Below are 21,901 nucleotides of genomic sequence, written 5' to 3'. Positions count from 1 at the left end.
GCAGGCAGAGGACCTTTTGTTGGAAGGATGGATCACTCACTGATCCATGTTAATGTATGTCTGTATTTTTCTTTCTGTCAGTTATGTTGTCTATAAGTTGGTTATTGGAAGTCAGTTGGTCTCTTGTAGACAGTTAAGTGGATGTTGTGTTTTGAATTTTAAATGTAACTCTACTAGCAGTTGTGTTATCTTTATATGTATGGAGAATATCAGATAGTGTATGTGTGGTTGTTCAGTTTATGAATGAAAGTGCTGTGTTCATCTTTTCTTTTCTCTCTCTCTCTTGCAGTATATTGATCTGTGTTACTGCAGAAACCAAAATCGGCAGAATTCTGGTATGCATAAGAGACCACAGATTTATGAGTGCATTTGAGTGTGTGAAGCAAACTTATACTTGAGAGTAAGAGAGTTACCTGTGAGAGTGAGAGTTAAGGTTCTTAACACCTTTCACGGGAATTTCAGATGGTAGAATTCTTGAATATGTCAATGGCAGTGTAGGCTTTGTGGAATTTGTCGTCACCTCATGTTTCAGGTACGAAGCTATATATACTTTCAAATACGCACATTCAAGAGGACCCCTCTTATGCTTCAACGTAATATCGCAAATATAATATATCTCATCATATATATGTATCGTTCAGAAGCATTTACAATCCTCTGGGCTTGTTGGGAGTTGGCGCACCATGAAGTTGTTCAAAAATTTTGCACCAATAAACAGTTTTGTACACATATTATGTGTAAATTTTACTCCGATAATTACGATCACCTATTTGCTAGGCCCAAAATCATCTGCAATGGCTCAGACAACCCCTCCCTCGAACCTGTATGTGGCTGACCGCTTGGCTTAGCATTCAACCTACGGACAGGGGAACTCTTTATAGCTGTTTCATCCTTTGGACTTGTAGTCGTGGGACTTGATGGCAGGAATCCGAACCTGGTGGCTTCCTCTGCGGAAGGTGTTCGATTCACGTTCCTCAATGGCCTAGACATAGATCAGAATTCAGAAGTGGTTTTCTTCGCAGACACGAGCTCAATATTCCCAAGGAGGTAAGTTTACTTCTAAACTTAATTTCTTGTCAGCCTATTAGGCTGCATGTTTAGATGATTTAGTATTTTGAAATTCTATTCGGGTAAACAAGGCCTCAATGCAGTCGAGGATACTGAGTATGCACTGAACAGAGGCAATTCACTTCCCAGGGAAAGGTCACTTCTTAGGACTCAACCGAGAAGATTAAATTGGCCAATGACCTTGAGGCCCTATAGGGTAGTCCGGAATAAGCAAAAGCACAATACATAGTAAATCACTACGTACTGGCTAATCATTTTTGTAACAGTCCACTGGTTTATCATTTGCAGCCAAGCAAATGCAGTTGTCCTCACCAGAGACATGACAGGAAGGTTATTAAGTTATAACCCCAGAACCAAAGAATTGAAAGTCCTGCTGAGAGGACTGGCAGGACCGAATGGAGTGGCGGTGAGCCGGGGCGGCAGCTTCCTCTTCTTCACAGAAATCGTCACCATGACGATTCAATAATTCTGGCTCAAAGGCCCCAAAGTCAACACCAAGGAACTTGTTGCCCGAGTCGAAGGACAACCAGATAACATTAAAAGAAACGCGAGAGGAGAGTTCTGGGTGGCCACCACTGTTAATGCTTCGTCATCGACACCAGTTCCCGTAGGTCTAAGGTTCAGCGAAGAAGGTGTGCTTCTGCCGAATGTGACATTTGACATTGGACCTCCAGGTGCGATAATGAGTGCAAGGGTAAGGTTTATCTGGGTTTACTAAATGAAAGGTTCGTCGGAAGGGTCAGCCTGTGAGTTCAATTGTCTCAGGACGACTTGAGCTCAGATTTGTGGGAAAGGACTACTAGCAATAAAATAAAATAAATAAGTTTCAAATTGCTCTGGCGGAAACCGGCAAAGCAAGAAACAGTCATCTGCGCCCTGATGGCATAACGTAAGAAAAAAAACCATTTTTCAAGCTCATCTTTATCCATATTCAGACAGAAAATAAATAGCCATGGACGGTGATGCGGCAAAGCAAAGATATATGGCTCTTACCTCATTTATCATGGCCTTTCTTCTTCTAGCTCATTTGAGTTGAGGTTTCAAATCGAGCTTGTAGACTTAAGTGGCACTTCTGGCTTGGAATCCTTGACATCAGATCAGAAAGTAATACATATAACCTAAGGATTCAAGAGAAACGATGAAGTAACTACACGGGATAGTTGTATAAATATTCCGCCTATCGATCGACTGCGCGCCAATAAGAGATGGTGTAGTATTAAAATATTACAATATTCCTTAGTTAAATCCAGTTATAGCTTGACCTCTCAATTTGCTTAATACAGTCCGCCAATTAAATGTTGAGACATGCGGAGGACCTTCGATAATCTGAACATGGAGCATGTAAGGGATGACAGAGTCAATAATAAACAGCATATAGCCGTTTCACTTCTTCCATAGGAAAGTTCATCATCAACAACAAAAAAGAAAGATCATAGAACCGCGATGTGTACCTTTCTCAACTCCTTTTAAATAGTAAGTTTTCTTACCAAATAATAAGATAATTTTTGGGATATCCTTCAAGTGCACTTAGGATGCTCCAGAAATTAAGCGGACACACTTTACTTAGAAAACAACTTAAAATGATTAAAATGTTTAAATAAAATAATATAGTCCTACAGCATGAATGCATTAAATGCATCCATGCAAGAAGTCAATAAGATTGGTTCCTCCTCCGCATCTCTTCGCCTATATAATATAAATGAAGCCTTACGTAGCTAATCTCAACACACACCAAACCAGACAAGAAGATGCTATTCACAAAGTGATACAAGATCGAGGGTGTGGGTGCGGGCGGGCGAGGTTTGGAGCTGATGTAAGAGGATTTGTCGAGCGCGAAAGACCGGAGAGCACTATAAGCAAGAACTAAATATTCAATGAGTGAATAAGTAACGATCAATCAAAATGCATATCAATGAGAATTAGTGAGATCAATGTGGACCATGTTTACCACTTACATGCATTTTTATTGGATATTACACAGCCACTTGGTTAAGCGATTTACTTGTGTGTGCATGAAAGTACATTTTTGCGTGTCACATTATTGCACCGTGAGATCAAGGGTAGAGGCACATAATAATTGACATAATTGCTCCAGGCATTGTATGATTCTTGGAGCACCTGAAATGAAATTCATTATGATGTATGCACACTCTGCATGCGTTGCCTTAACAACTGCCTGGTATTGAGGACAAAGGTGCTCTGCGGCGGCTTGAAGAACTGACGGAAACTCAGCTGAAACAGGATGAAAGTTACAGCCCTCAAAATAGGCAATCATTGCAGGCCAAACACAAGCTATTGAATCTTTGCAATCCATCAGTCCCCCTACTGCTCTACAAGTACCAGCTCACACATATAACACCTAGTTCTATAGATCAAGTACGAACCATGCATCCTGGAGTTCTTGTTTCACTACTGGTCATCCATTTCCTAGGACTTCCAATCGGTTCCATCAGCCTTCTTCAGTGTACCGTGGCTGTGACTCGACTCCAACTTCCGTCCAATGCTGCCCAACCTGAGTCCACAGCTTTTGACAAGGCAGGCAGAGGACCTTTCACCGGAACCGAGGATGGCAAAATCTTTGAAAACGTCAATGGCAGGACTAGCTTTGTGTAATTTGCCGTCACCTCACATCTAAGGGAATCTACTATGCTGTCACATATATGCACATTCAGGAGGGACCTTGTGCCCTGCAGTGTGACAGCTTCCTAAACTTCTTTGCACCAATACAGAACTTCTTATGTAAATTTACCTATGATACATTTGACGATATATATTTTAATATATCTTACCATGATAACTTGGGATCTCCGATTTGCCAGGATCGAAATTGTCTGTAATGGCTTAGATGAATCCTACCTCGAACCTATATGCAGCCGCCCACTAGGCTTAGCATTTTATCAATGGACAGGGCAACTCTTTGTAGCTGATTCAGCTTTGGGACTTGTGGTCATGGAACCTGACGGAAGGAACCCCACCATGGTGGCTGTCTCTGCTGCAGGTGTTTTATTTCGGTTCCTCAATGGCCTGGACATTGATCAGGCTTTGGCAGTGGCCTTCTTCACAGATACGAGCTCAACATACTCAAGAAGTCTGTTTATATCTTGTGATTTTAATTTCTTGGCAGCCTATTCGGTTTGCAAAAACTTAGTACAAGCTATGGCTACTGTAGTACATAACTACATCCTGATTTTGTAACAGTCCAAGGTTTTTCTTTTTGCAGCCAAGTAAATGAAATTGTCAGCAATCGAGAGATGACTGGGAGGTTGCTCAGTTATAACCCCAGAACCAGAGAACCAAGAGTTTTGCTGAGAAGACTGGCAGGACCAAACGGAGTGGAGGTGAGCAGGGATGGCAACTTCATCTTATTCACAGAGATCGTCACCAACACGATTCAACGCTTCTGGCTCAAAGGCCCAAAGCAAACACCAGACAACTCTTTGGCCAGCTTGAAGGACAACCAAATAATATTAAAAGAAACGTGAGAGGAGAGTTTTGGGTGGCCATAAATGTTAATGCTCCAACACCCCTAACAACAATAATTCCAGTAGGTCTAAGTTTCAGTGAAGGAGGTGTGCTCTTAGAGAAAGTGATGTTCGACGTGGGAGCTCCAGGTGCGATGCTTAGTGAGGTTAATGCGTTCAATGGTAGTCTTTTTCTGGGTTTTTAAAACCAAAGGTTCGTCGGAAAAGTCAGCCTCTGATTTCGACTGTTTCGAGACTTAAGCTCGGACCTGCGGGAAGGAAAAACTTCTACTAGCTTCTTAGGGTTGATTAGCAAACGGAAAGAATAAATAATGTCAAACTTGCTTTGGCTGAAACCAGCAATTAAGAAACAATCATGTGTGTACTGATAGAATAAAGCTAAAAGAAAAACCATCATATGTGATTAGGGCTCATCTCTATCTATGTTTCAGAAAATAAACAGGTACCTCTGCACAAGATTGTGGCAAAAAGAGGATGCATGAGTACTCTTACATCAATTATCACGAGCTTTCTACTTCTGCTTGTTTGATTTGTAGGACCTTGAAATCGAGCTTGTAGTTCTAAGTAGCTCTTCTGGCGTGTAACCTTTGCCCGTAACTCAGTAAGTAATCCTATGAATTCAAAAAAAAAGATAGGAGCAACTACGTCAAATAGGTCCAACAAACATTCAGGCTATCCGTTGACAATGTTCTATTAAGAGGTCGTGTTTCAAACCTTACGACAATCCTGACTTAAAAATCAAGCAAATTCGATATCTTAATTATTGCCTGAAGGAGGCAGTCAATTAAGTTTCTTAGATGTACAGAGTAACATCGATGTTCTGGAATACCAAGCATGTAAGGTATGATTAATTTAAAAGTACACAGGATACAAGCATCGATTGGTTCGTTCTTCCACGTATTACTGCAATGCAATATCACTTGCTCAAAACAACAAAATCCTCTCCAACCAAACAATAAAATCGGCAGACATGCTTAAAGCACTCCGAGAGATGATTGTTCTGCTGTGGTAAATCAACTAACACCGTCTTCGAGAGATGATTGTTGCAGTATATGATCACATGTAAAATCGATGATTTCGGGTTAGAGTCCCGAAAGGCAATGCATCGCGATTCATGAAGAAGTTGAAGGAAGGCCCAACTGTATAATTTAAGCAAAAAATACTTCTAGTGGGGGTAAGGTTTGGATGATGAACTGTGTTAGTTAGGCAGTGTTAGAACTGATATTGGAGGCAGAGCACTGTCTCCAATACACAGTTGGGTGAATGAATTTAAAGACAGGTTGTTTACGGGAACAGAATATATATCAGATGTGTCGCCTGAAACTGATCATGGTGCAGATTTTTACTATTCTGACAGGATATTCCTTCTATACTTTAATTATCTATGGCAGACTAAGCAGTAATCATGTTTGGCTTGTCTTTCTATTGGTATATGTCAAATCCTATGACAAACATTTACATAGGACGATGCTGCATAATTTGGATACTTACCAGTTTTAGTCGGAATTGTGGTTCATGCGGTGGGGCAGCTTCTGCAGTAAGCGCAGGCAGACAGAAAATAAATTGGAGTGCCACACATATGTGCTTGTATAAGATGTAATGCAGATTTTGGTTTTCCCCCTCTTCCTGTCTTTGGTTTCTTGGATTTTGAAAACCCAACTTTCACGGTTATACGAACTACCTTCGATAATCAAGGCAGATATGGTTTGTACATAACAATATCAGTACCTACAAATGAGGAAATTTCCTATTTGCATCAACTTGGAAAACTTTGAAGATCTTCCAGCTTGGCAGCACAAAAGTCCTGCAAAGATAATCACTATCATATTCGAATACCGACTATTTACATATTTACACTAAATTTATACGAACCAGGTGGAGACAATCAGAGAATTTACCTCAGGAGTTACCTTTAACATGCTCTGTGAGAGGCACATCTTTGTTTAGATAGTTGATTTTCGTATCTTTAATGCGTTGGAACCCTTTCTCTTCCATCCTTTGGGTCTTCTGATTGCCAATCTTCAATCGAAGTTCATCTACACTTCTTATAATCTCTACAAAGAAAAGACAGTTCATAAGAATAATTGTGAAGAAAACTCCAGCAATCAATTACATGTGAAGACTAAAGTTACCAAATCTATGCAGCAGCAAAACTATGAGCTCTTTGGTTCGCAAATTTCAAGCATCAATACAAGGAATCGAGCATTTAATCCAGGAGCAACCAATAAGAGCAGGCTCCATGTATTCTCATGGTAACAGAATGCATTAAAGATGCCATACATGAGAGTAGCACAGAGGCTATCAAGTCATGAATATTTATTAAATTTAAACGGATGGCTCGTAGTCAAGTTCGAGAAATTTGACAACAATAGGAAGGAAAACAATCCTCATAATAACCCTCTAGTCACTTTATGGTTTTCCAATGAGAGAAAACTGGAAAAGGGGGCTTCAAAAGAGTACCTTGAATCATTTCATTTGCAGAACTTTGCTCACAGCTTTGAAGGACTTCATTGACAATCTTACGTGAGCGATCACTTGAAATAGACTGCCTTTCCAGGGTCCTGTAACTCTTGACTCAGCTCAGCAGACTCTTCCTTTCGCCTGTCAAGCAATCGCAACCTCGGCAGTAGAACTTCAGTTTATATTAGCTATAGCGCCATTTGAATTGGCTAAGAAACCAAGATTGTGTTTTTCTCAAGGTTTCCAATTGTGTGTCAGGCTCAGTATCGATGAAAATATTCACGTGGATTAATGGATATCATTTGGAACAAGACAGAATAGTGAGTAGTGTATTTGACATTATCCTACACTGCTGTCAGGTCTAATTTCTTTGCATTTGTTTCCTATACATCTGCAATTGTGACTTTACAAAACAAGTTTGGAGAACGGTTGCCCGAGTACGGTGTGCTCTTAGTCACAACCGAGAAGGAGATACTTCTCATATGTCAGGTTTTCCTGTCTTAGAATAATGGCTACTTCAAAAAAATCATCACCCTTAATATTCTAATGAGCAATCTTAACACGATAAAACAGGCAATGTACACCGGGCCAGGGAAACTGTTCCTCGGAGGATCCGCATGTACTTCTGCCGGCACGCTCTATTTATTAAGACTTTATTGACTGATAACAAGAACTATTCCATTGCATAACAAGTAATTCATCTTCCATTTTCTGCAACCATGAAAGTTAGTTAAATGGCTAACCACATACCGCTGTGATTATCATATATGTCATGAACAGAGTAACTTCTCAGGAAGGGACAGAATTAGGGCTGTAGCTTTTCTAATCCTTACAAGGGTGAACTCATTACCTCAGAGGTAAATGCAATGTTGATCCCGTTAAGGATTTTTTAATCGAGGTGAAATCTTTAATTTTGTGAGACAAAAAAAATCAGACATTTCCACTGAAAACGAGTAAGTTATAAAATGCGATACGATTTTCTACTATTAAAAAAAAAAAATAAAAGATGTGATACGACTTATGCAGTAAATGAGGCCTTCAGTTTTTCAAATGAATCGTTTTGAGCCGCCTAGTGGTCAACTTACAATTATAGAAAGTAACGAATTTTAGGTATAGAATTTATTAGGATTAGATAGGATAGGATGGTTGCTAAAAATGAAGATTAAAAGGAAATTTAAATCTCTGATTTTTAATTAAGAAATATACTGTATACGGTTAAAAATATTGAATCAAATACCTTAATTAGAAACTAACATGGATCGGTTCAAACGATTTGACGCTTGTTTCACTTAAACAATGTCTCGGGTTCGAGTCATTGTAAATGCAGAAAATCCACGTTGTGAGAGTTTTACCCCTTAGTCGACCGAACCGGCTCCACTGGATAAGTCGAAGTCCAATTAAGCTTTAAAATACCATGATTTAAAAAAAAAAAAAAAAACCTTAATTGGAAGTCAATGGAAGATTCTATAATATTATTATAAGCGACGGTCAAAAGAGTGCAAGTCGGAAGAAATTGGCGACAGTCTTCGAATCAGACACTCGGATTTTTTGGGTTCATTTATCGTCAAATCGTTTTTCATCTAATAGGTAAAAAAAATTGACTCATTCCATCTATTTCTTTTAGAGAAATGATTCGTTCTATCTACTTAATTAAAGAGATTATTATAGTATTTTCTTTGGATAGAAATGGCTCTCCATCATGAGGCACCTAATCCTATAACAAATGGGAAATTATCACTGAAGTTGGGTAAAACCAGAGATTTAAGTCGACCAAATACTCCCCGAGGCGTTTAGACCAACGTCCTCTCAAAGTGACGAAGGGCTCATAATCTACCAACAAATCATCGTTGGAGTGATAAGTAACACAACTTCCATAACGAGTTAAAAATAAGTTCGAATCGGACTTATTTAGAAAGGAAGAAACTTTAAATGCTCTACTTCTAGAATTTTGAGAGCAATATCTCTTATAAATTTTTTTTACATCAGAAAAGATATGGATATATTCATGTTAGGAATTGTAAATCCCACATCGGTAGGATATTTTGAAATAATTTGTTTCCTAAGTTTAGATGTTTGGTGAACCTATAAATAGACTGACTATTACTATTTTACTACTACTATTACTACTACTATGACTACTATTATTATTATTATTATTATTATTATTATTATTATTTGTCCATGTATACGTTACATCAACAAATCGTCAAGTTTGGACAGAAAATCACGACGTGTCAAATTTAACACAAAAGTGAAACGTTATAGTGTAATTTTTAAAAGTTGTGCCAAATTTGACAAAATCGTCAAAAGTTTTGCCATACAAAGTATTATTTAAACCAATGTAGATTGGTTCAAGCGATTCGGCGCTTGTTTATTTAAGCAAGGTCTCAAGTTCAAATCTTTATGAATGCAACAAGGCATGTAAGAGTACAAAAAAAGTATGCTACTCTCTCTACCATGCATATGGACCAGTTTTAATTTCTTACTATAGTTTACATATGTTATGATATGGTACGTTGGATAATATATATATATATATATATATATATATATATATATTACGTGGATAATTGGGATCTCCAAATTACCGGGTGGAATCTGTAGGTGTTCCGACACCACTTGTGGAGTTTCCCGAACACTACTTAATCCTAATTTGATTCGGGTGTAGTGAGCCGAACAAACAATTTGTATTGATTTCGAAAATATTTACACATATAAACACAACTTATAACTCTCACTCAACTCTCAATTGAGCTCTCTGACTTGGAGCCTGACACTCCTAGGCCATAACAAATATCCTAACACGTTTAATCTATCTGGAATATTAATCTAGACTATACATCACATATATATAGTATGTATGTATATATATATATATATATACACATTTCAATGTACGTAATTACTAGAATTATCGTAACTAGATATTTTCCTAAATTACTTAGTGTTAATCTTCAACTGAGTGATCTGCGGATCTCTGTTTCCGTCCTATCAATGTTGCCGACCGCTAGGCTTAGCATTCAATCTACGGACACAGGAACTCTTTATAGCCGATTCGACTCTTGGACTTTTAGTCGTGTAGAGGAATGGGACCGTGGTACTGCTGGCTGCCTCTGCAGAAGGTGTGTTCTTCAATGGCTTGGACATTGATCAGAATTCAGAAGTGGTCTTCATCACAGATACGGGCTCTATATTCCCAGTGAGGTCTGTTTACTTATGATTTTTAATCGTTAGCAGCCCTATTTTGTACTATATATATATAAATATATATGTATGTATGTATGTACCCGCATCACCGGAAAAGGTCACTTCATTTTCAGAGATGCTGCAAGTAGAAATATAGTTGGCTTCGATGGAGACAGGAATGGACGGTTGCTAAGCTATAGCCCCAGAACCGGAGAACTGAGAGTTCTGCTGAGAGGACCGGCAGGACCGGATGGAGTGGCGGTGAGCAGGGACGGCAGCTTCCTCCTCTTTCCAGAGATTGTCACCAGCACGATTCAACGTTTCTGGCTCAAAGGCCCCAAAAGCCAACACCACAGAACTTGTTGCCCAAGTCGAAGGACAACCAGGTAACATTAAAAGAAATGCTAGAGGGGAGCTCTGGTGGCCACAAATGTTAATGCTCCACCGCCCCAATCAGGACGAGTACCAGACGCAACACATCGATATGATAAACAAACCTTCAGCATCTGAACAAGCAATCTCTTGGCTGCTGATGTATGGACTTGGAACAAACTGAACAAGTATCCTGCATTATTGATATGACGTTCTCCACATCACAAGCCACAGACAATAGTCAGAACTGTGTACCAATTGCGGCCCAGTAAGTACAGTAATGAGCAGCAGAGAGATAATTGGGGAGGTAACTCGGTTACTAATGATCCAAGTACCCAAGAGATGATTGTTCTACAGTATATAATCATATGAAAGTCGATGATTTCGGGATAGAGTCCCAAAAAGCAATGCATGGCAATTCGTGAAGAAGTTTAAGACCCGACCGTCAATAGGCAGCAATGTTTCTGCTGGGGCTAAGATTTGATGAAATCTATTGGTTGGACAGCTTTCGAACTGATATCGGAGGCAGGTTATTTACAGAAACAGAATATATGTCGGAGCAGATCCTTATCTATGCAGCAGATATTTTTCTTGTTCCTCTTTCTGACTTCGCTTACTCAGATTTTGAAACCTCTACTTTCAGAGTTATACAGACTACCTTCGATATCAGGGCAGATATGGTTTTTACATGAAAATATCAGTAACTACAAATGAGGAAATTTCATATTTGCATCAAATCGGACAACTTTCGAAGATCTTCCAGTTTGGCAGCACATAGTCCTGCAAAGAACAACCACCGTCATATTTGAATATCAACTATTAAATATTCATACTAACTTTGCGTGAACCCGGCGGAGACAATCAGAGAAGTTGCATTAGGAGTTACCTTTAACACGCTCTGTGAGAGAAACATCTTTGTTTAGATAGTCGATTTTCAAATCTTTAATACGTTGGAACCCTTTCTCTTCCGTCCTTTGGTTTTTCAGAGTGCCAATCTTCAATCGAAGTTCATCTGCACTTCTCATAATCTCTACAAAGTAAAGACGTTCAATAAGAATAATTATGAAGAAAATCCAGCGATCAATTAAGTGTGCAAGACTAAAGCTACCAAATCCATACATCAAAACTACGAGCTCTTTGGTTTGCAAATTTTATACATCGATACAAGATATCGAGCATTTAATGCAGGAGGAACTGATAAGAGCAGCCTCCATGTATTCTCCTGGTGAATAACAGAATGCACTTGAGACACCATACTGATATGACAGAGAGAATAAAAAGATTAACACAGAGGCAATTAAGTCCTGAATTTTCACCGAGAGAATATCACATGAATTTGCAGCTTCTTAATACAGATGGCCCATAATCAAATTGAAGAAATTTAACAACAATAGGAAGGAAAACAATCTTCAAAATACCTTCTAGTCATTTTATGGTTTTCTAATGAGGGAAAAAAGCGAAAAAGAAGGCTTCAAAAGAGTACCTTGAATCATTTCATTTGCAGAACTTTGCTCGCAGCTTTGCAGGACTTCATTGACAATCTTACGTGAGTGATCGCTGGAAACAGACTGCCTTTCCAGGGCCTGTAACTCTTGACTCAGCTCAGCAGACTCCTTCGTTGCCTGTCAAGTAATCACAATCTCAATCTCAATAGAACTTCAGTTTATATTAGCTATGAGGCATTTGAATTCTTAAAATCAAGATCATGATTACCTGATAAAGCTTGTTTCTCAAGGTTTCCAACTGTGTGTCAGGCTCGGTATCCATGAAGGAATCTCCATCAGGTAGTTCATCCTAAAAGAAAGATATAACCACTGATTTGGCATTGTCCAGTAATAAAATTGCCCAAGAGTAATTTTGGGGTTCAGCATGGCTCCATTATATATAGCTAAAGAAATATTCACGTGGGTTGGATATCATTCAGAACAAAAACAGAATAGTGAGTATACTTGACATAATACTACACTACCGTCTGGTCTAATTTCTTTGATCCATGTTTTCTATATTTCTACAGCTGTTACTGTGGCCCTCACTCTTTGTTAAAATACTTAATGATTGATAATGAGAATTACTCCATATGCATAAATATTTCATTGTCAAATATGTTCAATCGTTTGACATATAGGATGTTAGTTTACTATCAACTACCAACTAATCCATTTTTCACTTTCCGCAACCACAAAAGTGTTTGCTAGATGACTAACCAGATAACACTGCAACAATCAAATATGTCATGAACAGAATGACTTCTCAGGCAGGGACACATTTAGGGGGCACTGGGGTGTGGATTCCTCCCTGGAACTGGGACAATCTACAAAATTATTAACATAATATTCCGAGTTTGTCATTTTTCCCATAAAATTATCCTACTTTGCCCACCTTCATTTCAAGATCACTATTCCTTAGACTCCTCTTGAATCTTCCCCACCCCACACCAAACCCACCCCCCCCTAAAACCACAACCAAATAAACAACACAACACCCCGCGACTAAATAACCATCTAGCATGCGAGAATATATTTTAACAGAGACTAGAGCTAGCTTCTCTAGAAAGAATTTGCACGGCGACAAAAATAAATAAATAAAAGATCATTGTGGAGTAGGAAACCTACAGGCTTGGTTAAAGAAAACCCTTCGGGGACTTTAAAACAGTGTCGAAGGCAGTATTTCTCCCACATCCCAAGGTGGCTATCCAAAACGGATTGGACCATATTACGCATAGTATCAACTCCCTGCATGTAAGAATATCACCGGGTAAGAAACAAAATGTAATATAGAGCTATAGTTTTGCTCCTCGTGCAGCAATCGAATATATCGCACTTCGCACTGATATAATTACTGATCAGTCACCGAGACTATGAAAAAAGAATACTGAAATTATCAACAAAGATGATCCCATCAATCAGCTACATGATGCTCGAGTAGAGTTATATGGTGGAAGATTGAAATTGAGAAAGTTAACACCGTCAAAGCCAAAACTTTCTCTGGAACAAAACCATTTCAATTGAAGATATTCACTTGATCCTTTCGAATACTAGCAGATTAGTCCGTGACCGAGCAAAAAAAGTACTGTTATAAAGAGGGAAATTATAGTGCAAATCCTCGTTCATAGAGGACAATTTGATCGGGGAAGCCCATTAACATCGACTGAAAATAGCAAAATTGCCCCACAAATGCAACTATTGAAGAGGAAGAAGAAGGATAGAGCAAACAAAAAGTGGAAGCTACACCTTGCTCAGATCTTGATCCCGGTCGGTCCCTCCAGTCTTCAGGGAGGCCGATGCTTGTCTGGAAACACCCGATCACAAAATTCAAGCTCAAAACCAAGTTCTTTTATCAATACTAAGTCGAATTCATCACTCGCGTGAGAGGGAGGAAAGGAGAGAGAACGAAGGAGATTACTGATGGTAATAACGGAGAGCTTCGTCGAGCAAATCATCGACGCTGTTGAGGACCTCATTGATGAAGATCTGCGGGTTCAGCTTCAGCGACTCGAATGTGGCTTCGGATTCACCTCCGCCTTCCATTTCTCTCACAGAAGCCCTAGCCGAGAGGATTTTCCCGCCAACGAGACGGGAAAGGACAGAACCGCCATGTTTAAACTGACGAAGGAGGAGAAGCGACGATGGGCTTCCCGTTGTGGGCCGGGCATGGGCCGATCCACTTGACGACCGACCGGTTCATATGAGGACCGGTCGGAAATCCGGCCTACTCGTGACATGGGACCGACAATATTTCTCGTAAATATGATCCTTCAGAATCCTTGCAAGGGTGAACTCAGTAACTCGGAGGTAAATGCAAGGTCGATCCCGTTAAGGTTTTCATAACTGAGGTAAAATCTTTAAGTTAAAAGATGCGGTATAATTCTGCGCGAAGAAGAGGATTTGGAGTTTTTCAAAAAACCGTTTTGACCCGACCAGCGATCAAATTGCCTGTCTACAGTTATAGAAAGAAATGAATATCAGGTTTAGAATTAATTAGGATGGTAGGTCGAAATGGAGATTAGCGGAATTTTAAATCTTTGATTTTTAAATAAGGAATTTATTATTGTATAATGGGTATATATCCTTTTTACTATAATCGGTTAAAAAATGATTTATTCCTTCTTCTTCTTCTTCTTTTGGGAAGAAGGATTTATTCTATCTACTTAATCAAACAGATTTTATTCCTTTTTTTCTTTTTGGATAGAAATGGTTGTCCATTATAAGGCACCTGATCCTATAACAAATAAGAAATTCTCACTAAAGTTGGGTAAACCAGTGGTTTAAGTCGACCATTATTCCACAAGGTGTTTAGGCTAACCTACTCTCAAAGTGACGAAGGGCTCATATATCTACCAACAAATCATCGTTCGAGGGATAAATAACATCAACTTCTATAACGAGGAGAAAATAAATTCGAATTTTGAAAAATGTACTTATTCGGAAGGGGAAAAGCTTTAAATGCTTCAATCTTAAAATTACGAGTACAATATCTCTTACAATTCCTTTATATCGAAAAAGCAAAGGCGCATGTATCATGAATTTTCTTACTCTCTTCTCAATTCTCATATCGTGTATTGTCCATTATTTTCACGAGCACGAGAGTGGACACAGGCTATTGATCTGGTTCTAGGACCCCTCCATGACTTAAAACTTACGCACGACCTTACGAATGTCCACTTCCCCTCCATGATGCTAATCAATTCCGGGTTAATTAATAACGATAAAACCATGTCATAAATAATCGAGAAAGAATGGAAACATAAAATTTTTTGGTTCGAGGACTTAAAATATCATGTCAAAAACTACGAATTAATAACGATAAAACCATGTCATAAATAATCGAGAAAGAATGGAAACATAAAATTTTTTGGTTCGAGGACTTAAAATATCATGTCAAAAACTACGAGGTGCGGTGGAGTTGTCAAATTGGCTCCATGTGAGTGATCTTGACATTGGTGAGTTTCGAACCCACGCGCTACAGGTAAAGTCCGCTCACTGACCGCGCACTTTGCCAACTGCACCACACCTCGTGGTTATTGCAATTGATATCATTTCCGGGGAGTATACATTTGGCCTCCTAAATATTGGGGGAGGAAGGCTGGAAGAAACTACCGTTTGCGCAGCGTTGCGCTATCAGAAACCCAAAAACAGATGGGCTTACGTGTGCGTATAAATGCAAACATGGAAAGGACAGTTATTTGCCACGCTGTGTCTTTCTCCTTCTTCATCCCCCTCTCCCTCTCTCGAACAAAATCATAAAACCGCCAGCTCTAACTCCCTTCCTCGGACCGAACAAAAACCCCTCTCTTCTCTTCTCCCTCAGAATCCAAGGTTGTCCCCCTGCGTGTATAATTTAGCAGTTCCGTTTCATACTTTTCCGGTCATCGAAGCCGAACCTCGGTTGAGAAGAGAAACGACTAGTCACATATACGCGTGTTTACTTTGCGATCGAGAATGGTCCGAGTGAGCAACGTCCTGATTGGGACCCTCAACGTCCTCTCCGCCACCCTCTCCCTCAGCGCTATCGCGATCTCACTTTACTTCCGCTTCCATGGCGGCTCCGAGTGCCATAAGTTCATCGAGACCCCTCTACTCATCACAGGTAAATACAACAGGGTCTTGGCTCTCAACTTTGCATCCGTCGGATTCTTAATCCTTGTCTTTCTTATGCGCGTTTCGAACTTGTTTGTGTTAAAGACTTGCATATAAAATTCGTTCATTGGGATAGTTTCCCGGTGTGCTTTCATGAATCTCACCGATGATTGCTACTGAGAACCGAATCAATATTTTCCTTCTCCATCTGCAGTATTTTGCTGAGACTTTCTACGTCCAAACGGGCTAAAAAATTTTCTGACATGCTATTATTACATATCGGAGCATAGTGACAGAATTTTAAGATCTCGAGACTGGGTATACAAATCAAGATTTTAGGTCGCTGAATCCCCTGAGTGCGTTAGAGGAGCGAGAGTTGATTGTTTAACAAGTTTGATCGTCATTTTAAATCATACATACCGATGAATGAATTGGCGAATCGTATTGCTGATACTGCAGGCGTAGTAATGTTCGTGGTGTCGATAATGGGAATAATGGGGTCGTGCGGGAAGATGAACCTCTTCCTCTATCTCTACCTGACGGTTCTGTTCCTCTGCATCTTGGGGCTGATTGCCTTCACTGTGTTTGCCTTTATCGTGACGAATGAGGGGGCTGGCAAGGCCATCTCAGGCCGGGGCTACAAGGAGCATAAGACCGGGGACTACTCTAACTGGATGCAGAATCACATCGTGAATGGGAAACGATGGGACCGGATTAAGAGCTGCTTGGTCGAGACCCATGTCTGCAGCAAGCTGGCCAAGCAAGGTGGCCTCACCATAGCTGAATTTGACAAGAAGAAACTCTCTCCGATCGAGGTATTTAAACTGTTCCTCTGGTTACTCATGCAACGTTAACAGACGATTTGGCATAATATAACTTGTCATTGCTTTTACAGTCGGGCTGCTGCAAGCCTCCGGGAGAGTGCGGGTTCGAGTTCAAGAATGCAACCAACTGGGTAGTTCCCAAGTCGGGACTTGCCGTGCCCAACAGCGACTGCAAGACCTGGAGCAACCAGCAGAACGCGCTATGCTACGACTGTGACTCCTGCAAGGGAGGCTTCCTCGGAAACATAAAGCAGGAGTGGAGGTACCTCCTCTTCTTTAACATTGGCACGATCGTCTTCGTCGCCATCATCTACAGCACGGGCTGCTGTGCCTCCCGGAACAACAGGAAGGATCGCAAGTACGAAAAATACAGAGGAGTATACGCATGAGACTCATTTTCATTTCGATTGCGTGGTCTCTGTCTCATAGTTGTCTCTGTTAAGTAGATGCCTCATATTTGTTCACTGAAGTAAATTCGTTTACTTCGTTTTGTTTCTTCATCATTTTGATTTACATTTGACTGTTGATTCGCGAAGCACACAATGAACAATCGCAATTGTCTAACGTTAACAGTAATGTCTCCCCAGTATTCTCGTTATGAATTGGAGAAATCCTCGAACGATGAACGGCATAGGGAAGAAAATGCTGAAATGGATTGAGATTCTCTTAAGAGCTCAGAGTTCGCAGTACATGTCCTATATCGATCAATGAACTTTTAAGATAGCACCACCAAATTCAATTAGGCAATCCACCGAAAATCATTTGAGGAAAGAACAGGCGAGGAACAAGAAGACATAGGCGACCAATGAGGTTAGGAGTTCAAGAGTCCAGGTAGGCCGTAAGAGAAAGGTTGGGACCATAGGGACAACGATAGAGCCGCAAACCCACCCAGTAGCTAGAGCTGCAAGTCTGCAATTGACAAGCAAATGAAATATATTAAGGAACGAGAAGATATCTGAACAATATATATCACGGGGTAGAGATAAAACCGAGCAACAGGTTTAGTGAGTTTCTTCAACAATCGTACCCTATCACAAAGGCCCGGCCTAAGCTCTTCGTCTTCTCATTCAAGAAGTATATGCAAGCTGCCAAAGAGACTGCCACCTGCCAAGGATAAACATAATGAGGACATCATGGGTCAAAAGAGTCCCAATAAAACATTTGAGAGATTCTAATGAAGATTCGTAGACTGATATCAGGAAGAAACCCAGGCCACGGGATAGGCAGTTTAAGAAATGCATGTGAAATCATCTCGACATTGGATAAAATTCAACAGAGCTATCTATCAAAATGACAAACCCGATTCAGCTAACAAATCGCCATTCCTAGAAACGAAAACAAAAACAAACCTGAAATGCAGGTCCACCTTCGGCCGAATTCATAACGCTCCACCCACCCATGAATGCAAAGAGGAACAATCTTCTGAAAATGACATCAGTAGGTGGGACCTCCACAAAATTGAGCAAATTCTTGACCCAAGGAGGGGACTCCTCGACCTTCTTCTTCAACCTGCTCTTCAAATTAATCTTTGTTTTCTTCCTGTGCTGAAAGCTGGCCATCAGCAGTTTCTCGAAAGCAGCTTCAATTGATTCTTCGCTTCTCTCGTGCCCCGCATACTGCTGAAGGAGAAAATTGCGAGATCCCCAGATCTCTTCTTCGGATGCACTGGGGCTTATGCCGAGGCGTTTATAAGGGTCCCAAACATTGGTACGAGGAAAAGTTGGAACATGCCCTGAAACACGCAGGAACCAGAAAAAAAAAAATACTGAGACAAATCTCAAAGGCAGCAAGAGAACGGTTGTGTCCTCGCATTCACACACGGCATTTGCACAAAGAATACAGAACGCAATTAGAAATCTCGAAGGCTCCCCACCCTGAATTCCTAGTTCTAACTCTTCACCACAGCCATTGCAATCATCGACAATACCCCGACAAGTGAGTTCAATGCCAAAAAAAAAAATAAAAGACTTCAGCTTCTCAATCACAATACATTCATCTAGTATAAGCAACCATATACGCTAAGCATCAAAGAGCATGACCGCTCCTCGAGCTTAATTAAAAATCGACCGGAAATGTTAACGAATGCAAATCCGAAACTCGTACCTTCAGCTGCACATCTAGGGATCCTGGCAACGGCACGAGCAGCTGCCGGCTGCTTCACTGTTACCCGATTTGAGCTGCGCATTTAATAATCAGACCAGAGCATCAATCAACCCAACTATAATCCCAATACAATCAAGAGTTCATATGAAGAGATAGAGGGGGAGAAAGAAATTAGTCAATTACAGCTTCTGGCCGAGGAAAGGAGTGGTGAAATAAGGGCTTGAGAGGGAGAGGGCAGCCATGTCCCGAGCTGAAGATGACGAGATGAGCACTGAGAAACCCTAATCCGAGCCGAATTCCGCCATGAAAGTGGAGGAAAGCGGCAGCGGTAAGTCCAACTACACCAACGAGGTGGCTGGACGGACGGAAGCAAGAGGAAGAGAAGAGAACTAGTTAACGATTGGTGTGTCCCTCTTAAGCCGACGGAGGCCGAAGCTACTTATCCTGCGCCGCCTTGCGCAGTGCGCACCCCCAATTTTTATTTTTTCTTTTTTCTTTTCTTTTAGGCCAAAATTTTTAATACTCCATGGTAAATTCGAGGTAATGCAACAGAAGTCCTATGAATTTTTCTGGATTATAGTCGTATAAGTTTCATTTTGAAATTTTCAATACTATATGTTTGTTCCATAAAGCACTTTCAGTCTAATCCGTTAACCGCTATTAGAGATATGCTGACATGGACTTCGTACCGCCAAATCTGTCCTAAGTAGTTATTAATTGTCCACGTGACAATTTTCTATTATAGGAAATCAAAAAATATATATATAGAAATTAAGGATGTTGAAATCGAGGCCCCACTGCCGGCCATCATCCCCTTCCCATTCTTTTTAATCTTTTACATTTTTAAAATTTTGTCAATATTTAATAACTTTTTAAAAAAAAACTGTATTTTTAGATTTTCAACCAATAAAAAATTTCATCAGGCAACATAAAATTATCACGTTCACATCTTATTTTAATTTTTCAAAATCTTTTTATATTTTTTAGCATTTTCATTTTCATCCAATAGAAAATTGTCATGTGACAATTAACAATCACCTAAGACAAATTTCACGGTGTGAGCAGTGTGAATGGGTTTGAATATCATGTAGCAATATTAGATGAAAATACAGTGTTATAAATTAAAATTAATAGAATCAGATATATCCCACCTCATGCAAAATATTCTTTCTTTAATTATTATTATTAGATTTTAGCTACCTTCTTCTAGGAACAGGTGGTTTCTGATGTAGGACAGAACTGACTGACCCGAAAGATATAGGAGATTACTAGTTATGCAGACACGAACATGAGAATTCAGCAACATATGTTGTCATTTCATTTTGTGGCGTTGGCAAGAGAGCTAATGAATTTTGAGTTTGAACACTGTTTCTGTGAAATGTTTTATGCTACAGTTGTTACTCCTAAAATGTTTCAAGTAACAAACTGAAGTCCCTTCTTCCGGAATCAATCGGGGAGCCGCTTCTCTTCGGAAGAGCTGCAAGCAGATGGTATTTTCTACATTTTTCTTGTTGCTTCTCTGTGGAAGAGCTGCTTTCTGGCATTGAATGTATTTTTCCGACTGATAAGCAGAGCATGAAATTGCCAGCTTTGCCTTTTCTGAGCTTGGTTTGTCCTTATTTTTCTTTTAACGTTGCACATCATTGGCATCTTTATTGAAACTTTATGCATGGCTTCGGAAATGCTGAATCTGTTGTTTGCTTTAACAGTTGATTGATGCAATATTTCTAGATATATTTATATATTTATATATATATATATATATATATATATATATTATCAGAATTCCCCAGTGTGGGATCATTATGATCTTATTAGTCACAAAATTGGGGTCTTGTAGTCAAAAGACTTCCCAGTAGTAACATTATCGTGTTCTGCACCACTATTTTAACTCACTTGCTCTATTATTCCTTTGGATTAATTATTGTAGATAATTCAATGGAGGACATTCCTTCATCACTTTGCAATCTGACCAACCTGAAATCCCTCTGCTTAAATGATAACAATGTGAAGCAGGTAAGCATTTTATTCCTGGGTATCTTCAATCCCCTACTGCAGCATATAGAGCTGCGTCTACCCCCTGCACTGCTATCCTATTGTCTAAAGCTTTTAGGTGTGTTGACTTAGCTCTTCATGGTAGATTGGTGTGGAATGTGGATGCCATGTCCCGAGCTGAGATGATGAGATGAGCACCGAAAAAGCCTAATCTGAGCCGAATTCCGCCATGAAAGTGGAGGAAAGCGGGAGCGGTGAGTCCAACTACACCAACAAGGTAGCTGGGCGGAAGCAGAGGAAGAGAACTCGCTATGGATTGGTCTGTCCCTCTTCAGCCGGGTGCTGTAGCAAAACTGATTGCAAAAGGGAGGAAGTCGGCCACATTAAAATTACACTCTGGGGAGGTCTATTTGATATCCAAAAACTGCTCAGCAACAGTCGGAGACAAGTGGGGAATGTTGGGGTGGCTGATAGAGCAACCACAATCAGGAATCAAATAGATAAAATTACAAAAGATAAGAAGAAAGGATTTTTAACTCCGGAACTAAATAATAAAATAAATATTAGTTCTAATAAAAGAAGTTCTCTAACCAAACTAGTACCATCAATAAAAAATATTTCGCAGAAATTAAAAAAGAGGAAATGTTAGATTCATCCGTAAATCATATTTTTTTATAATATTTTTAATTCAAAAGTATTACATCGACTTTCGGTTGGAGATTAGTATCGAATCGACTGTTCCGAAAGACAGTAAAATATTCCATACGTAGAAGAAATCCTTCTTCTTTTTTTTCCCTCGTGAATAACCGATGTCAAAACCTGCGACGAGATACTA

The 21,901-nt window shown here is 39.8% G+C and overlaps 3 protein-coding genes across 3 annotated transcripts; 1 reads left to right on the top strand and 2 right to left on the bottom strand.

Annotated features, from left to right (window-relative positions):
• Positions 1–11,017: 11,017 nt before the first annotated feature.
• LOC116187295 (protein MIS12 homolog) lies at positions 11,018–14,153 on the bottom strand. Its single transcript, XM_031515949.1, has 7 exons — positions 13,971–14,153; positions 13,799–13,856; positions 13,181–13,300; positions 12,282–12,362; positions 12,052–12,190; positions 11,455–11,598; positions 11,018–11,348 (listed from the first exon to the last, which is right to left on the bottom strand). The coding sequence occupies exons 1-7, from the start codon at positions 14,093–14,095 to the stop codon at positions 11,290–11,292; spliced, it is 726 nt and encodes a 241-aa protein (XP_031371809.1). The 5' UTR covers positions 14,096–14,153; the 3' UTR covers positions 11,018–11,289.
• Positions 14,154–15,744: 1,591 nt separating this feature from the next.
• Positions 15,745–17,533, top strand: LOC116189349 (tetraspanin-11). The gene is made up of 3 exons (XM_031518974.1): positions 15,745–16,154; positions 16,604–16,959; positions 17,040–17,533. The coding sequence occupies exons 1-3, from the start codon at positions 16,007–16,009 to the stop codon at positions 17,355–17,357; spliced, it is 822 nt and encodes a 273-aa protein (XP_031374834.1). The 5' UTR covers positions 15,745–16,006; the 3' UTR covers positions 17,358–17,533.
• A 68-nt stretch (positions 17,534–17,601) lies between these two features.
• On the bottom strand, positions 17,602–19,483 carry LOC116189350 (protein CHAPERONE-LIKE PROTEIN OF POR1, chloroplastic). Its single transcript, XM_031518975.1, has 5 exons — positions 19,255–19,483; positions 19,072–19,145; positions 18,318–18,700; positions 17,996–18,072; positions 17,602–17,877 (listed from the first exon to the last, which is right to left on the bottom strand). Exons 1-5 carry the CDS (start codon positions 19,311–19,313, stop codon positions 17,727–17,729), a joined length of 744 nt encoding a protein of 247 aa, XP_031374835.1. The 5' UTR covers positions 19,314–19,483; the 3' UTR covers positions 17,602–17,726.
• Between the last annotated feature and the right edge of the window lie 2,418 nt (positions 19,484–21,901).

Source organism: Punica granatum, chromosome 8 (genome assembly GCF_007655135.1).
Source record: "Punica granatum isolate Tunisia-2019 chromosome 8, ASM765513v2, whole genome shotgun sequence".
Taxonomy (NCBI): domain Eukaryota; kingdom Viridiplantae; phylum Streptophyta; class Magnoliopsida; order Myrtales; family Lythraceae; genus Punica; species Punica granatum.
This window is presented reverse-complemented; position numbering and strand designations above follow the sequence as displayed.